This window comes from Crinia signifera, chromosome 1 (genome assembly GCF_055691185.1).
Source record: "Crinia signifera chromosome 1, ASM5569118v1, whole genome shotgun sequence".
NCBI classification, from domain to species: domain Eukaryota; kingdom Metazoa; phylum Chordata; class Amphibia; order Anura; family Myobatrachidae; genus Crinia; species Crinia signifera.
Window position 1 is genome coordinate 185,230,620 of NC_139217.1, and position 17,894 is coordinate 185,248,513.

Sequence of the window (17,894 nt, forward strand, 5' to 3'; positions counted from 1 at the left end):
GGACACCCACAAAAGCACCGTGGGTGTAAAAACAATTAAAAAAAAACCACAGCACTCTCCAAAAAAAAAACAATAAAAAAAAACTGCTGAAAAAAAATATCAACCCTGTGCCAAAAATGCTGTTCAGTGATGTACGTCACTGATCAGCGCTCAGCGGCCACAGGACACCCACAAAAGCAACGTGGGTGTAAAAACAATTTTAAAAAAAATAAACCACAGCACTCACCAAAAAAAAAAACAATAAAAAAAAACTGAAGAAAAAAAATTATATCAACCCTGTGCCAAAAATGCTGTTCAGTGATGTACGTCACTGATCAGCGCTCAGCGGCCACAGGACACCCACAAAAGCAACGTGGGTGTAAAACAATTTTAAAAAAATAAACCACAGCACTCTCTAAAAAAAAAAAAAACTGCAGATCAGTGATGCAGTGATGCAACACTGATTAGCAGTGAGGGGCAGCAGGCACACAACTGTGGGTGCAACCTGACAGGGTATATATAAAAAAAAAAAACCCTGGACCCCAAAAAAGGTGCTGATCACTTAGTTTATAGTGATCAGCACAAATGGGGGGCAGCAGGGGGGAGCAGATACAAAATTATAGCACACAATTTAAATCTCTGCCACAATGACGCTGCTGCAGCAGCAGCAACACAAGGAAGTCACACCAGGAGCTGGCAGCACGGATGCCACCAACGATCAGGTCAGTATAGGGCACAGATGGGCACAGAGACCGCTCTGCACGCTGTTCCTGACCGGAATGGCGGCTGCAGAGCTGTCTCTGGTATTTTCTATGTGGTGAAATGGCTGTGATTGGTCCGTCGGTCCGACGGACCAATCACAGCCTTTTGGGGGCAGGTGGGGTGACACCAGTGTCACCCTTACACCCGGTGGTGATTGGTGCTGTACTTTACAGCACCAATCACCACCGATCCCTGTGTCACCGGCGAACGTTATTCGCCGGTACACAGAAAACGCTGTAATTGGCTGTTCACATTGAACAGCGATCGCCGAACGGGGGGGGGTATCGCTGCCAGCAGACATCGTCCCTCTGTCACCGCGTCTGTAGACGCGGTGGCACTTTGAAGTCATGACGTACATGTACGCCATGTGTCGGGAAGTACATCCCGGCCATGACGTACATGTACGTCAAATGTCGGGAAGGGGTTAAGAGTAAAATAAGGGGTGCAGTGATAAGCACAGGTGGCTTAGGAGAAGGAGGGTTCACTGTTAAAGCACTCTGTGATGGTACTGAATGTTCCACAGTTCCCAGGGGCGTAGCAAGCTGCACTTGGGTGACAGCAGGAGCAGCTCACCCAATGTGACGGCTTGCAGATGGTAACAGGTGCCCGGGAGCACAAAGTTAGGAGCGCAGGTACACTACACCTGGGTGGCAGCAGAAGCTGGGCACCGTATGCAGGAAGCGCATATAAGTCTCGATAACAGTGGTGGGGGCAGAAAGTAAAGTATGCAGGTGGGATGAGTACGGTCACAGGCCGGTGGTGCGGGGGGCTGGCGTCCCGTCCCGCCCGCAGTGCACCTCTAACCTGTGGCTGCTGTTGATTCCCTGAAGAAGGCCGCAAGGTCGACATGCATTGGAGGACATCCCTACCCACCAGACACCCACCCTAGTCTCCTCCCGTCGGGAGTAGAGCGCACGGCAGACGCCGGGACTTCAGACTCGGGTGCAGGGATACCGCGTCATTCGCGTCATCCACATCCCGGAAGTCGAGTCCCGTGCTAAGTCCGTGGAGCCCGGCAGGAGGTGCGTACACGGCGCCAACCTGAGCCGCGGCGGGATCGCGGGTATACAGGGAAGGAACGAGGACCGGAATCAACAGCAGCCACAGGTTAGAGGTGCACTGCGGGCGGGACGGGACGCCAGCCCCCCGCACCACCGGCCTGTGACCGTACTCATCCAACCTGCATACTTGACTTTCTCCCCCCACCACTGTTATCGAGACTTATATGCGCTTCCTGCATACGGTGCCCAGCTTCTGCTGCCACCCAGGTGTAGTGTATCTGCGCTCCTAACTTTGTGCTTCCCTGCTCCCCGGCACCTGTTACCATCTGCAAGCCGTCACATTGGGTGAGCTGCTCCTGCTGTCACCCAAGTGCAGCTTGCTACGCCCCTGGGAACTGTGGAACATTCAGTACCATCACAGAGTGCTTTAACAGTGAACCCTCCTTCTCCTAAGCCACCTGTGCTTATCACTGCACCCCTTATTTTACTCTTAATAAATTTGTTTTGTATTAACAGTACCCTCTCAGCCTATTCGCTTGTCATCACACACACCCTCAGTATTCAACAGAATATACCCTCTATCCACCTTATATACACTTGTATAGCCCAGCACTTACACTTACCTTCTATATCGAATCTAGGGGTACACAAGTTCCGGTATTACATTAGCGCAGGTCTCCATACCCCCTGCTCCCACAATTATCTATTGGACGGTGGCCCCCCTCCCCTGGAGACCAGCAGCAACTACAAGATTACACCAGTGAGCGCAGTATCTATACGCATACCCCTAGATGTAAGATAACAACTACTCGTTCCTTCTAGTTTTTTATCCATTAGGTATAATCTCAACCTTTTTTCCCCCTCTGGGGACGATTTATTAAGCCTGGCCAGTGATAATGAACCAGCCAATCAGTTCCTATCATTATTCGAACCCAGACTGTGACTTAACAGTTAGGAGCTAATTAGCTGGTGTGTTACTGAGCTCTTTATCAGGAAATATCTTTGTAAGGAAATTCATAAGTTAAGTCGCTTCAGACAAGAATTGACTCTAGTGAATGAGATAAACAACGAAATATGACCTGCGCGTCTAAAAATTGTATTGTATTGCACAGTGCCTTAATAAAAAAAATATTTAAAAAAAAAAAAAAAAGAAGAATTGACTCTAGTATAAATGGAATATGTTTGTGGTATATACACGGTTCATTTTTATCACCATTTATAACAGATTAAGGCCCACTATTGCATATCACTGTATCCTTACTAGTACTACATTGTTTAAGTATAGCAACAAACACTTCAATTTATTTAAGCTGGGTACATACTAAACAATGTGTATACCCAGCCATATAATTCACAGGGTTCCGGCTTCAGTATGTACACACTTGCAAATGCTGGCTGCAATTAGAACAGGGGCCATGCTGTATTTCAAAGCTTAGCCCCCACTATCAATGTCTCCTGTCTGCGATGCAGGGCGAAAGAATGTGTACACACTGGACAATATTTGGATTTTGGCGCTCAGACCATCGGAATCAGCAAAAGTTACAGCTATCGTCAACATTGTACCCAGTTTTACATCTGTGAGAGATGCAGACAGCCCAATATCAGAGGGAGGCAGAGGAGAGAGGCGTGCCCTCACAGGCAATGTCATCTGCAACAGCTGATATTGTAAAATTAAATGCTTTAAACTTTTGGCCAAGTTTGATATATGGTACCTGGGTGCAAATTTGTGAGTTGCTAGAGATATTTAGTAATGCTGACATATTGAGGCATACTTTGGTAATATAAGAATATCTTCTGATAATAATAGGCATAGAGACAATTTTTAACTGAAATCTGTCTCAAGGTGCCCATATACACGTCTGATTTGGGCTGATATTACCCAATTTGTTCTTATCACGCCGATCTATCAGGTGAAATTAGAAGATGTTTAACATCAAGTGAGACCTGATGCGCATTGGATCCTATTGGTCTTATGTGCAGCACATAAGGTCAACCAGAATCGGACCATCAATGCGGAATCTGAATTCCCTTTGAACTCCCCATGAGTTCTTTTACATGCGACAAATCGCATAACAAGTAGTAGGTAGCACTGCCAGTCATACCAGCTTTATTCTATCTTGTCATTATCAACAAAATAACACATTAAAGCTTAGTAGCATAATGGTTCTATTTTATTTTACTGCCTATAATATAAAAATAAAACTACAGTACATCTTAGTCAGTATATAAAAGAAACACCAAACTAAAGACTAACATGTCAGAAGATCATTTTATTTATCCAGTAGAATTTATTGTTAACCTAAGTAGTACAGTTGTTGCTTTGTCTCCTGTGCCTGCAAACCAACTGACCTGATCGGATTATTTTCTGTACACAGTTGTGCGGCTGCGGGGAAAGTCAGACCTTTATGTTGAATGCTAGGGATTGTGGTGCAAAGGTAAAAAAAAGAGAATATTTTAGGCCACAACTACCAGGTATTTGATGACATTTTCTAAACTGCCTCACTAAAAAAACGTTAGCTCTCTGGCTGCCACCATTGTTTCCCTTAGCAGCAATAGCCTTCCTAGATTTTCCCTATCATCACAACACTGCAAACCAAGGTTTGTGTCTCCTCACACATTGAAATATGGGCGTGGTAAAAGGAGCCATTTTGTAACTCTGGTCTGTAGTACCTGTGGTCCACATAATATATTTTACCGTCTGCAGCATTGCAGATGCTGATTTAGCAGCTGCAGAGTAGGTAGACGTGATATCAACGCATATGACAAGATACATTAGCAGTACACCGAATAAGACTGGCTGCACATCACTACAGGTAAGTGAACTTTTGGAATACTGGTTGTGAAAATCAATAAAAAAATAAAACAAAAAGATAACAGATGAAAGTTATGATTTAGTTCACATCACTACAAACACAACTGAAGGTCTATCGCAGATATTTTTTTTTAGATGGACCTATGTCAACTTTATTGTAGGTGTTCCCTCTAGCGGTGGTGAAAGGACGGGTTTCATCTCAATGGGGTATTCCTGGCTTCTTAGAAAAGTAATTTAACAAAGTTTGTATGAGCCAAACTACTCCAGTATTCTGTATAAAACTCCATTCAGGTACCAACGATCCTTTTCTAAGATGTTAAAATAATTCAGCAATATAGACCCTCCTAATTTCTGTTCCAAGGCTTGTTTTGCAGAAAAGGCAAGGACTTGAATTCCTACATGGAAGGCACACTTAGACATGTATTATACTTCTTTCTTTTTCAGGATGAGCGGGCCTATGTTGTCTCCAGTTAGCTCGTTGTGCTTGTTATGTGAGCCATCGCAGACGGGAAACTGCACATAGGAGACAAGAACAATAGTCAGAAACCATGACAATATAACGCTTTGTGGCACATTTATACCCAGTTGGAAATAAAGGTACTTGTGGATTATCACGGCTCCCACGATGGCCATCGTATGCTAAAAAAATCGCATGCGATTTTGCACTGAAAAGCATCCAAATGCATTGAAATTAGTATTAAACATGTTCAATGGCCCCCAAATGGCATTTTTGAGGCTGTACCACCCCCACTATCAACGCAAACCCGAAGCGTGGCGAGCGGCGGCGGTACGCATCCTACAACCTTTTCATACCCCCACTATCCACGTCGGCATGGAGTCGAGAACAGAAAGTGTGGCGAGCGCAGCGAGCCACCGAGCCCGAAGCGTGGTGAGCGGACGCGGATACCTTCACAGGTATACGCGTCCCCTCACGTGCTTCAGAGGTGTCCGCGTCCCCTCGCCACGCTTCGGGCTCGGTGGCTCGCTGCGCTCGCCACACTTTTTATTCTCAACTCCACGCCGACGTGGATAGTGGGGGTATGAAAAGGTCGTAGGACGCGTACCGCCGCAGCTCGCCACGCTTCGGGTTCGCGTTGATAGTGGGGGTGGTACAGCCTCAAAAATGCCATTTGGGGGCCATTGGACATGTTTAATACTAATTCCAATGCATTTGGATGCTTTTCAGTGCAAAATCGTATGCGATCAAATCGCATGCGATGGCATACGATTTTGTCAAAAATCTGTAAAAATCGCATCGCATGCCACTATATATGGCATGCGATGGGAGCCGTGATAATCCACAAGTACCGAAATAAATTATGGATTATGAGAAGAGACCAGCTTGCAGAGTAAGCAAAATGTACTAAAGCAATATTAGTTTAAAAAAAAATATTATAAAATATATATATATATATATATATATATATATATATATATATATATATACATACACACACACACATATATACACACACACACACTTGAAAGTATTCTGTAGTCATTTTGCTGACACTAAGTCAAACCAGAATGCCAGCACCAGTATCTAAACGTGGGGGTTATTCAAATATCGACACAGCAAGAGTAGATCATTTACAATCGACCTGTTCAATCTTTCTGATGGTCAAAAACAGGGAGATTTGACTTTTAAAAACAGTTTAATCTGCATGAATGACAATGCAGCCAAAACAGCTGCTTTGAATAAGTGTGTGCCAATATTTCTGAATATAGGCACACATTGAATATCCCCCAGGGTGTTAATGCTATTTCCACTGACTTTAACCATGCTGGTAAAGTGGAATATTTACAGTTTTGATACCATCTTGCATAAAATTCATCAAATACCATTACAACAGTGTCTGGATACTATCATCCACATTCTGATATATATATTTAAGATCATTCCCACAGGCATGGCTACTTAATGCATTGTAATACCCCAAATTTTAAACAAACAATTTTTTAAAGTTTACATGTTCTTAGTCACAAGCACAGGGACCGAAGCGCTTAGCATTGGAGTGTGATAAAGTGGAAAGAGATAAACAACCAATCAACTCCTGTCATTTTTCAAACACAGCCTGTAACATGGCAGTTAGGAACCGATTGGCTTGTACTTTCTCTGTCCTACGCTATGTATATTATATCCACAGTAAGCAAATGTAAAGGAACACAAACATCTGTATAGGCACAAAAGTAGTTTTGCAAGGTCCGGAAATGTGATTGTGTCATCTCAACATAGTATGTTTCATCGAACCAGTAGTGTCCAACTTGTGGCCCTAATTCATAGATCCAATGCTAAAGCTTATCATTTAATTTCTAGGTTCTTATAAAGCACAGCAAACTCTATTTCAAAACTGCCATGCAATTGTGGTGGATCAAACAGCCGCTAGCCTTTTTGGATTTGGCTCTCCACCAATCAAATATGCAACTCAAAAGGGCAATCACACACTTACATTATATCTTGTTCAGTGCAAATGCTGTACAGGTTGACATAAGGGCCTATACATGGGGAGATTTGCTGAGCAATGCTAGATCGCACAACACACAACGATGTGTCAGCACTTTATGCTGTCAGGGCCAGTGTTCTCTGGTGAGATCACTGGCCCTGCCCAGTGATATTACTAAATTTAACCAGCATGCTGGATATTAATCTCTGGACTATAGCGATGAGCAGGGCTAAGCAACACTATGGTCCCTACACACGCATTTTGTAAGCAAGTTAGTTCGGTTGAAAAATGCCCCGAAATCACCCCGTGCATAGGCCCATTAGCCTAAAATATTCCAAAAACTGGCTCACCTCATCCCCTACAGACAATAGGATTCAGCTCAACGTCCTTGCACTGCACTTGCCTTATATGAATGTTCTAATAATGTATCCAGAATGTTTCTCATCCCACCATTTCAGCTACCCTATCGTGTGGAGGGACTACAACAGTGAGAACAAGAACATGTAGAGGTGTATGGATGTACTCCATTACTGATAGAAAAATGACAAATTATTTTAATAAAAAGAATGTTAGCTATTGGACAACCCATTCTAAAATAACTACATAAAAAAAAAAAATGCATGGCCCTTCAGTACAACAAACCATTATTGATTATGGATGACAATTTCATAGATCGAATACATTGGCGGTACAAATCAAGTGTCCAAACACCATAAGCTACATCTAAGGCCTGTGCTCAAGTAATGTGGTAACGACATTGCAAAAAGCTAACTTGTTAGGAAGCAGCTTGTCTTTCAGGAAGTCAACCCTCAAAATAGCTCCCTACAAGTGGCTGTCTAATTCCCAGTAACGCAATTCTCAAAACATACACACAGAATAATTGACAGTCAATGACAACAGATTGGATGCAGAGTGTAATAGGTTTATTTCATACTTTTAGATAAACGTGTATGGGTCATAATTGAAACCTGTCACTAAATTTAACGAGAGTAAGAAAGATGCAGATTATTTTTGATGGTAACTGTATCTGCAATACATGGCAGCCACACTATGGACAGGTAACCCATTTGTTTAGGGTAGAGATAGGGAAAACATGAGACCTGCCATGTCTCCTGTTAGTTATCTATGAATGTCTCTTTTGTGTTTCTTTTAAGGAGATACATATGGACAGGCGCTGTGGAGGAATGGGGAGTCTGTAAAATGCCATGGATTACTAACAAGAAATTAAATTACCGCTAACAATAGTCTGCTTTGTTATTCTTCAGTTCTCCATGACAATCATCTTCCAAACAGAGCATCTGAAACCTATAGAGCAGGGCTGGGCAAACCGGGCCTCGAGATCTACCCGTGGTCCATGTTTTCCAGATCACCTATCTGGTGCACAGCTGTAGTTATTACTAACTGTCACATTTTCAGACATGCTGCATTCATTCCTACTACAGATCCACAGGGTGCCTGAGATTGCCAACAAGATCGTTAAGAACCATAAAGGGGCACACATAAGGGGCAATTTCGGCCCCTTTTCTAAGTGATATGCAATCCCATTGTTAAAATGCATCACAGAGCATACGCAGGGAGAGGAGCTCCAAAAGAAGCCTGTTCCTGTGATCTGTGCATGCACGGTCAGTGCCGTCCTCAATGCACAGCGGCCATTTCAGACGAGGGAACCCTCTGCACGGCTAGCTTTGTGGAGAGTAGCCCATAGGCTAAAATGGAATACTGGCATACTCAGGTTGCAGGGGCAAGTAAATGGCAGCATTGTAACCCCCATATACAATGGGGGGGGGGGGGGGGACGGGGGACTACACGTGATGATTTTCCAACAGTAATTGGATATAGGCCATTTTGACACATCTACTTTAAAAAATAAATAAAAAACACAGCTCAATTACTATTTTGGCTTAAGGGTGCCTTGAATAAATCATGGAGATCCAAAGGGTGCTTTGAACTGAAAAAGTTTGAGAACAACTGGCATAGTCCAAGAGCTCTAGAGACAAATGACACTGCCACGCCATACATACCCAAGTTTGGTTGCTGTAGAGGTAAACGTATAGACAGTCAATGGGTCAGCAGTCGACACAAGTTGTTTTTTTTTTTTAGTTTTTGGGGTGTCATTTTTGTAATGTTCATCATACAGTATGTGACCCCAATTAGTGTACCATCCCTGCTCACCACGCTTCACTACTGCACTCGGCACAGGTTATTATTCCCATCCATAATCCATGTGGATAGTAAATTAAACAAAAAGCTGAAACAATATTATAATAATTTTTTTTGAAGCTTTCTGTTCACCATTGTAATGTCAAACGTTGGAACCCATTGACCTTTTGTACCATGGTCGACCTTTTGACTCTCTGGGATCGATCCTATTAGCTGCAGATGATTCGTGAGTGCAAATCATCACGGCACCGGGCGCACTTTACGGTGGACTTAATTAACTCCCATCCATAGGGGTGCGAGCAATTTTAAGTGAAATCGGCCCAGCAAAGTGTGCAAAATCGGGCTGAGGGGGTTATTCTGGTTCACTCGCAAAGGCAAATTCACTCTCTAATGGACAAAACCATGTGCATTGCAGGTGGGGCTGATGTAACATGCAGAGAGAGTTAGATTTGGGTGTTATTTTATTTCTGTGCAGGGTAAATACGGTCCGCTTTATTTTTGTACTGCAATATAGATATCAGTTTGAAGTACACCCCCCACCCAAATCTAAAGGCCCTCATACACTAGCCGATTTTGGTCAGATTTCAGCCAGATCAGTCGGATCTGGCCGAAATCGGACCAAAATCGGCTAGTTTTGATGTCCCCTCAGATCCGATGCGCGGTCCCATGCGCATCGGATCTGCGTCGGGTGGTCGGACCTGCTGCACGTCCGACCACCCGACTTGGGACCTAGTGGGGCGGCGCGGCGGTGGAGGGAGCAGGGGGGGCTGGGGACGCGGCGCGGCTGCGGGGGACACAGGCGGCATAGAGCCGGGCAGGGGAAGCCGGCCGGGAGCTGTCAGTAATGAATAAAAAAAAAAAAGCCCATACAATGAATGGGCGGCCTGTGATTGGCTGAGCGCTCTCTCAGCCAGTCAGCAATTGGCTGAGAGAGCGCTCAGCAGCCAATCACAGGCTGCCCATTCATTGTATGGGCTTTTTTTTTTTTATTCATTACTGACAGCTCCCGGCCGGCTCCCCCTGCCCGGCTCTATGCCGCCTGTGTCCCCCGCAGCATCCCCAGCCCCCCCTGCTCCCTCTACCACCTCGCACAGACGCTGTCCCCCGCAGCGTCCCCAGCAGCGGGGGACACAGACGTGTCCCCCGCAGCGTCCCCAGCCCCCCCTGCTCACTCTACCGCCTCGCACAGACGCTGTCCCCCGCAGCGTCCCCAGCAGCGGGGGACACAGACGTGTCGCCCGCAGCGTCCCCAGCCCCCCTGCTCCCACCTCTGTAGCCCCCCCCCCCCTGCTCCCCGGGTTTTTTACATGTGATAAATCGAGACGATTTATCACATGTAAAAAATGGCACATCAAGTGCCAATCTAATCAAGCTCCCCCGGGGAGCAGCCGGGGAAGTTCAGGGGGAAGTCGGGGGCGACTTGTCCTAAGGACAAGTCGCCCTAGTGTATGGGGGCCTTAACTCTCTGCACATGTTACATCAGCCCCACCTGCAGTGGGATGTGGGACCATTTGTAGACAGCCATTAGGTCGACACCATTAGTTCGACAACCCAAAAGGTCGACAGTCAAAAGGTCGACATGGTTTTTTTCACTGTTTTTTTGGTCGAAATGCCGACACAGTCGACATGGACACAGTTTGAAGTGAACTGCAGCCCCTCGCTTCGCTCGCAATGCTTCGGGCACGGTGCCTCGCTGCGCTCGGCACACTATTTTATTCTCCCACCACGCCCTAGTGCAGGGGTGGGGAACCTTTTTTGTGCCAAGGGCCAATTTTATGGTGGAAAAATCCTTCGGGGGCCATATGTAAAAATTTCTCTTAAAAATTGTCCTGCTGCAGCCGTCCCACGCTCCAGCGGCTGCCGCTGAATAGGACTAACAGTCTCTGGTTGCTCTTGATTGAGAGGAATCTCGAAAGTTCTCCCCTATACTTGACTTTTGGCAAATCTGCCAGGTGGGTAGGAGGGCCAATCAGACTGGCTACGGGGGGCCGCATACGGCCCCAGGGCCTGAGGTTCCCCACCACTGCCCTAGTGGATAGTAGGGCATGAAATACCGCCTGTCGGCCTAAAAAAACAGTGAAAAAAAAAACATGTCGACCTTTTGACTGTCGACCTAATGGCATGTCGACCTATTGAGTTGTCGAACTAATGGTGTCGACCTAATGGCTGTCTATCTACTTGTTGTCTACAAATAGTCCGGATACCCCTGCAGTGCACATGGTTTTGTCCGTTAGAGAGTGAATATGCCTTTGCGAGTGAACCAGAATAACCCCCTGAATCAGGTGCCGTTGCCAGCATTTAAATGCATGAAAACAGCATCCCGAATGGCACCTCGCACCCTTCGGACCTAATAGAATCGACCCCTCTAACTAGACACTAGTTATCCAGTTTATGGAACCTCCTCTTTCTAGGCAACCCTCCCTTTTCTTATCCTTTTTAGAGGAGGCTCCATCTTCCAATGGGATAATAGTTCTGGAAGTCAGTCCTGAAACAGCTGAGCCCATTTTAGATGCAAAACACTAGAATAGAAATGACTCATATAAAGCACAGTATATAGGTTCTATCATAGACAAGGTACTCTGACATTTGTCCACATTTTGCTATTCTTTTTTAACTTTCCTCTCTCTTTAGTAGAACAATTTTCAAAGGTCCTGTTCTGCACTTTACTCTGATTTTTTCTTTAGCAGTTATTTCATCTTTATCATTCCTAGTATGCTAGTTTTTTTTTAGGAGACTTTCAACCAGCTCTAAATTAAAAATCTTGGTGTAATATATCATTCTTCTAAGTCAAGCTCTGAAGAAACTGCAAAAGACTTTCATCCACACCATCATCTCCCGTCACTGATTATAGAGCGAAGGCGGAATAACCTCAGGATGGGCACAATCTGTATTATATTGATCAGCAGAAATAGAGTATCACAGGCCGCACACACACCCTCACATGCTACTTTTATACTTTTTCACATGCTGATTTTTATTCACGGTAACTTTTGAGGTAACACTGTTTGATCAGACAAAACTGCTATATGTGACTGTACTAACTAATCTAGATATTTATTACAAAATGTAGTGCCCCCAAACAGTAGGGCAGCTGCATTACTGGGGTGCTGTGGCATTTTTAGCCGCACTGAGCCATTGTGCCTCATATTCATTCTGCAGCACTATGGCTCAGTGCGGAACAATGCGCTGACATTCCAGCAAGGTGTACTGTACCACACAATGCAGACTTCATGGTCTCCATCCTAAATGGGATTGTAACCAAATGTACTCCCACGAACATTGATTATTTTACCCAACTAGTAGAACTATGAGGAAGCCATGACCTGTAGCCATTACAGCTAGGGCTGCATACTATGGGCTAGTAACCCATTCCCTGGGGTAGAGCCAGGGAAAGGTCAGACCATTCCCTGTGCATAGGGTAACTTCACTGTCTTTTCCCTGTTTCTTCTAGGTGGCAATACGGAATTGTTTTTCCCCACAAGAAGAGCTCACCTAGTGGCAAACTGTACAGTATGGTCAGTATACCGACATCGCAACGATTAGAATCCTGATTGACGGGGGCTATTCTTCCTCATGGGGGAACCTTTAGAGAAAGGTTTGTCAGTCGCACAGAGGTAGATTTATTGTAACAAACGGGTGGACCCTCATAGCATAATTGATTAATTGAATATATGTAAATGCGAGGGTGTGCTACCAGAGGCACAGACAGGATATTTTAAGGAGGACAGAAAAAAGTGCCTTTTCTTGGTGCACCTAGAGAAATAATACTTAGTAAAACATCACTTTTATTGAGTTCATTTAAAATAGTTGCGAAGATATAAAAAGGACTGGACAACACATAAGACAACAAATAGTGATTTTTAAAAAGGATAAGAATCCTCACCTAGCGGGACCCCACTACCCGTTATCACCGTTATTATTTATAATAGATATAGTGTGGCCCGGAAGACTTGTTTATATTACCAAAGTCATGTAATGTGGATAAGTCAGGTTTGTAACTTTATCATATATAATGTATCACAATAGTCCTGAGGCTCACTTAGTGCAGCCACCAGCACGCGCTTGAACACGGATGTGATGCCGTTTCAGCGCTGCTGTTAGGCTTGCTGGAGCCAGTAGTTCCACAACCTGCGTTCCAACCGCAGAGCTGAGTCTGAGGTGTGCCTGTGTGCACTCCCTCGCTCATGTGGATCTAGAACAGGCAGGGACACACACGGCTCTGGCGCCAGAGACCGTGTCAGTGTACTGATTGGGGACCGTGTCCAACGGAAACCCCAATGTAGCCAACAACAAATATATATACAGTTTGTAAGTGGGGAGGGGAAAGTGGGGTATTAGACACACTAGGTGTGTAGTTAGTCGAGCGTACGCTTTCGCAAAAAAGGGTCCTGAGGAAGCTTGACCATGTCCATGACCCCCATAGAGGGAGAATAGAACCTGTGGCGAATGCAGCGAGGGGTTTCATTGCCGTTTCCCCCCACCACCACAGTCAGGATTCCGATGTTGGTATACGGACTATTAGAATCCCAACTGTCGGAGCGCCATACCACGACCAGAGGATGAAGGATTCATTTAAAAGATAAGTGTGTGTGATTGTCATACACATGGGATATTGCCATATCTCTATCTAGCTGTTCTTTCTCTCACCGTTTTAGAGCGCCAACACCGGCAGTATGCAGCTTTGGTAATATGCAGGTCCTCTATATTTATTTCATTCACTACTTTAGGGTTCTCCTTCTGGATTTTAAGATTAATCAGACTGTCCTTCTGTTGCTTCTTCTTCATCAGGAATGGTCGAATTGCAAGGTAACCCAGCAGCGCGAGGACACCCAGGAAGGGCAATATCTGCAGCCATTCTGAAACTAAAAGGAAAGAACCTGGGTTACATTTGCTCAAATACACAATGATTCCACAAGAGGCACTTGATTATTTATTTTAAGAAATTAAAGACCTGCAAATTGAATGCTGATTTATTAAAGTAATGCAAATGCTGCAAATTATCCTGCACATTTTGGATATTTTTTTTACATGGCCTCCATAACGTGTGTGTGGATCATAGACACAGATCTGATTAACAATGGTTGAAAACCACTGTGAAATCTATCCAACAATGTAAATAGTTAGGAAATATAATTCAAGTACTACTGCCATCTTCTGTTCAATCGTATTATTGGAGTCATTGCAGTTCAGAGTGATGCTAAAATATTAATATCATTTATTTATATCGTGCCAATAATTATACAGCACTGCAGAGAGAGCATATTCATTCTCATGGCAAGAGCAAATCTACTTACAAGTATGTTTTGGAGTGTGGGAGGAAATGGTCAGACCTATTTTCCTATAAAGCTCATGTCAATATATATAGTTCTAAACCTGGGTACACACTAGACATGTGTACCCAACGGGTGATGGGACTCTGTATAGGCAAGTGTATACATACTTTGATGCAGGGTGATGGAGAGATGCAGGATGCCCCTGTAGCAGGGCACGCTTAGCAGATATACACATATGCACCAATGTGAACGATACGTCGATCTGATCTATGAGATCAGACAACATATTGCCTAGTGTGTACCCAGCTTAGTGTTGTAATCCTGGTTGGTATATAGTATAAAATGTGCATTCTGTTGTTAGAAAACATTTCTGATTGTCACCTGAACAAACTGTAGACTGTGCAACACCCCCCCCCCCCCCCCACCACAAAAAAAGAAGATATTTTGCAGCATTTCCTAAATACTACATTAGAAATGCCATTTTTGCTAAAAAGTCCATTTAAATGCTGCTGAATATGACCACTGTAAGAGAGATATAGGATAACTGCATCTGAGGGGATACATTTACTGAGTTGGGAGTTCTATAAAAGATGGAATATTGCCAATAGCAACCAATCAGATTTTATCTATTATCTTCTAGGACAGTGTTCAGGGAACTCGGTCCTAAATTATATGAGGTCCCTTTTCCGGACACAGAGCTCCCTTTTCCCACCCAAGGAGTTCCCCCATCCTCGGCCCCCAGAGAAGAGTGGTGGAGGCGTCGGGGGACGGACGGACGGACGCGGCGAGGAAGCTGGAGGAGGCAGTGCATGCTAGCTCCGTCCTCCAGACTGATGGGGCAGCTGGAGGCGGCGGGGGTTGGAGTTGGTTGCACGCTCCCGCTTCATTCCTCAGAGCTCCCACCTGCACTGTATATCCACAAAAAATTCCTAGTGTGCGCAAGCACACATGGCCAATAAAGTTGATTCTGATTACTCCACGCGGTGCATGTTTTGCAGGTCTCCTCACAGAATCACAAGTGATATAATTCACTCCACCTGCGGACCTTATAATATGTGTCTGAGTAATTAGTACACCTGTGCACCTGCTGGGTTACCAGCAAAACATGCACTGTGGGGCAGATGTATTAAGCCTTAACAAGAGATAAATGCAAGGGTGATAACAAGAGATAAACATCCAGCCAATCAGCTCCTTACTGACTTTTTTCATACACAGGCTGTAACATGGCAGTGAGGAGGTGATTGGCTGGACAGTTATCTCTCTTCATCACCCTTGCATTTATCTCATGTTAAGGCTTAATACATCTGCCCCTGTGTGGGGTAATGAGGACCGAGTTCCATGACCACTGTTCTAGGAGGTGCGAATTAAATAATATTAAATAACACTGACTTTCCCAATGTTGACATAATGCTTGCGTCAACCCTATTACCATCCATCATGAAACACTTAGCTTTCACTATAAATGTGTGTTTGATCTGCTTTAGTAGGAGTTTGGATAATGTAGCATTGTTGTAACTTATGGAGGAAACAGCTACAGCCCATGTATCCAACCCTAAACTGGCCATATATACTGGTATAAAGAATAAACAAGTGACCTGACATTGCATGTAAAATGCACACATTGTGGCAACCAACATTTGCATCTGTGGTGGCTCAATAGTGAACACTCAGAGTCTAAAAGACACTTGTGCACCATTGTTTTGAGCCACAAATGCATGTAGTTATTACAGCTGTGTTAGAATTCCATATCTGGTCAAAAACGTTCACTAGTTAAGATGTGATTTTAAGTAGTCTTACCATACTATAGCCCCATACACACTAAGCAATATTGCTCATTGTGGACCTTCTGAACGGATATTGTTTGCAATATTGCTTAGTGTGTACACTCATCTGTACATGCAGTCAGTGGCAGCTCCTACCTTTCTGTAGGAGGGGGGCTACTGCTGGCCACATAGTCGGGTCACACTCCACACCACTGCTGCTGTCCAGGGACAGGTAATCAACCACATTACTTGTTTAAGTCATGAGAGTCCCATTTTAAAAGGATAGTATGGCAAACCCAATTTTAACACTAGCAGGCATGTAGCTATGTATTGATGGTGCTTACTGACTTCACTTTAGCTACTAACCCTGGTCACTGAACATGTTTCAAGCCCTACAACAGCTGCTTGAAACCCCATTATCTCCAAGTGTTAGCTCTTCATTGGCATGTAAAGTTTACACTTCCCCCATTAAAGGGGCCAATTTTGTTCACTATTACCCATTTCACACCAACCCGGGTTATAAGAAGGGCTAAACCTGGGTCGCCCTCTGTATAATGGACAAACCGGGTTTAGTGTGAAAGCACCAAACCCAGGTTGGACCCCAGATCGCAATCAACCCAGTATTAGCGATGTGAAATATATCAGGGTTGGATGGCCCAAGGCATTTTTTGGGGGACCCTTTCACACTGTGCCATGATAGGGCCAGATGTATCAATCTTCAAAAATTGATCAAATGGAAAGTGGTAAATAGCCAGCCAATCATATCCAGCCTGCAATGTCACAGGCTGGGTTTGAAAAATGACAGGTAGGAGCTGATTGGCTGGTTGTTTATCAATCAAGTTTATCATTGTTTTAAAACGAGCACAGTATTAGGGGAGTATGGGAGTTTTACGCGCTTGCAACAAAGTTTATATTTGTACTATAATACAATTGTATAAACTAATATAAGCCAATCAGCAGCGGGTGTCTCCCTGGCGCTTCCCCCATGTGCACCGCTGGCGGGAGAGGCAGTGCTGCTGGGCGAGGGCTCCCGGTGCCCGAGCGTTAGGCCTGCCCCGGCCCTGTTACCTGTCAGCCTGATGAAGCCGGCGATGCTATCAGGAACGGGCAGCCGCTTCAGGTAGGCGGGAAGCTGCACCTTGATCACCCGAGCAATGATCTCCAGCACCATGTCGCCGGCTCACTGTCTCTGTTCCCCAATGGCAGCTGAGCAACTTCCCTTCCTTCCTGGTGCACCCCCCCCCTGACCCCGCACTGTTCCTCCTTCCCTCCTCCTCATCATTACTCCTCCTCCCCCGTCACACACACGGGGTCATCACCGTCCGTCACTCACTCGCTGTAGCAGTGCTCCGATTAACACACACAGTGCATGGCGCTACTCCCGAGTGCCTGCTCCCTTCCCTAGTTCTTAATGGTGTCGCGTGAGACAGTATATCCAGGTATCTGTACATTAGCACTTGCAGCAATGCATTCATCTGACGGGACCTACAGGCTGAAAGTTTATTTTCACTCAGCAAGTTACAGTGGGACCTTATACACTTATCTATTTGTTTGTTTTGTATTGGTATGTGTATTAATTACCAAAAGTAAATAGGACTGGCAATAGCACAGATATTAAATGCAATGAAAACAATAATGTGGAGCAAACATGTCTGTAGAGCAGGCATTCCCAACTACGGTACTAAAGGCACACCAACTGT

The 17,894-nt window shown here is 44.8% G+C and overlaps 1 protein-coding gene across 1 annotated transcript; it reads right to left on the reverse strand.

Moving 5' to 3' along the window:
- Positions 1–3,992: 3,992 nt before the first annotated feature.
- On the reverse strand, positions 3,993–17,450 carry CISD2 (CDGSH iron sulfur domain 2). Its single transcript, XM_083179013.1, has 3 exons — positions 17,263–17,450; positions 13,806–14,020; positions 3,993–5,067 (listed from the first exon to the last, which is right to left on the reverse strand). Exons 1-3 carry the CDS (start codon positions 17,363–17,365, stop codon positions 4,978–4,980), a joined length of 408 nt encoding a protein of 135 aa, XP_083035139.1. The 5' UTR covers positions 17,366–17,450; the 3' UTR covers positions 3,993–4,977.
- Positions 17,451–17,894: the final 444 nt, after the last annotated feature.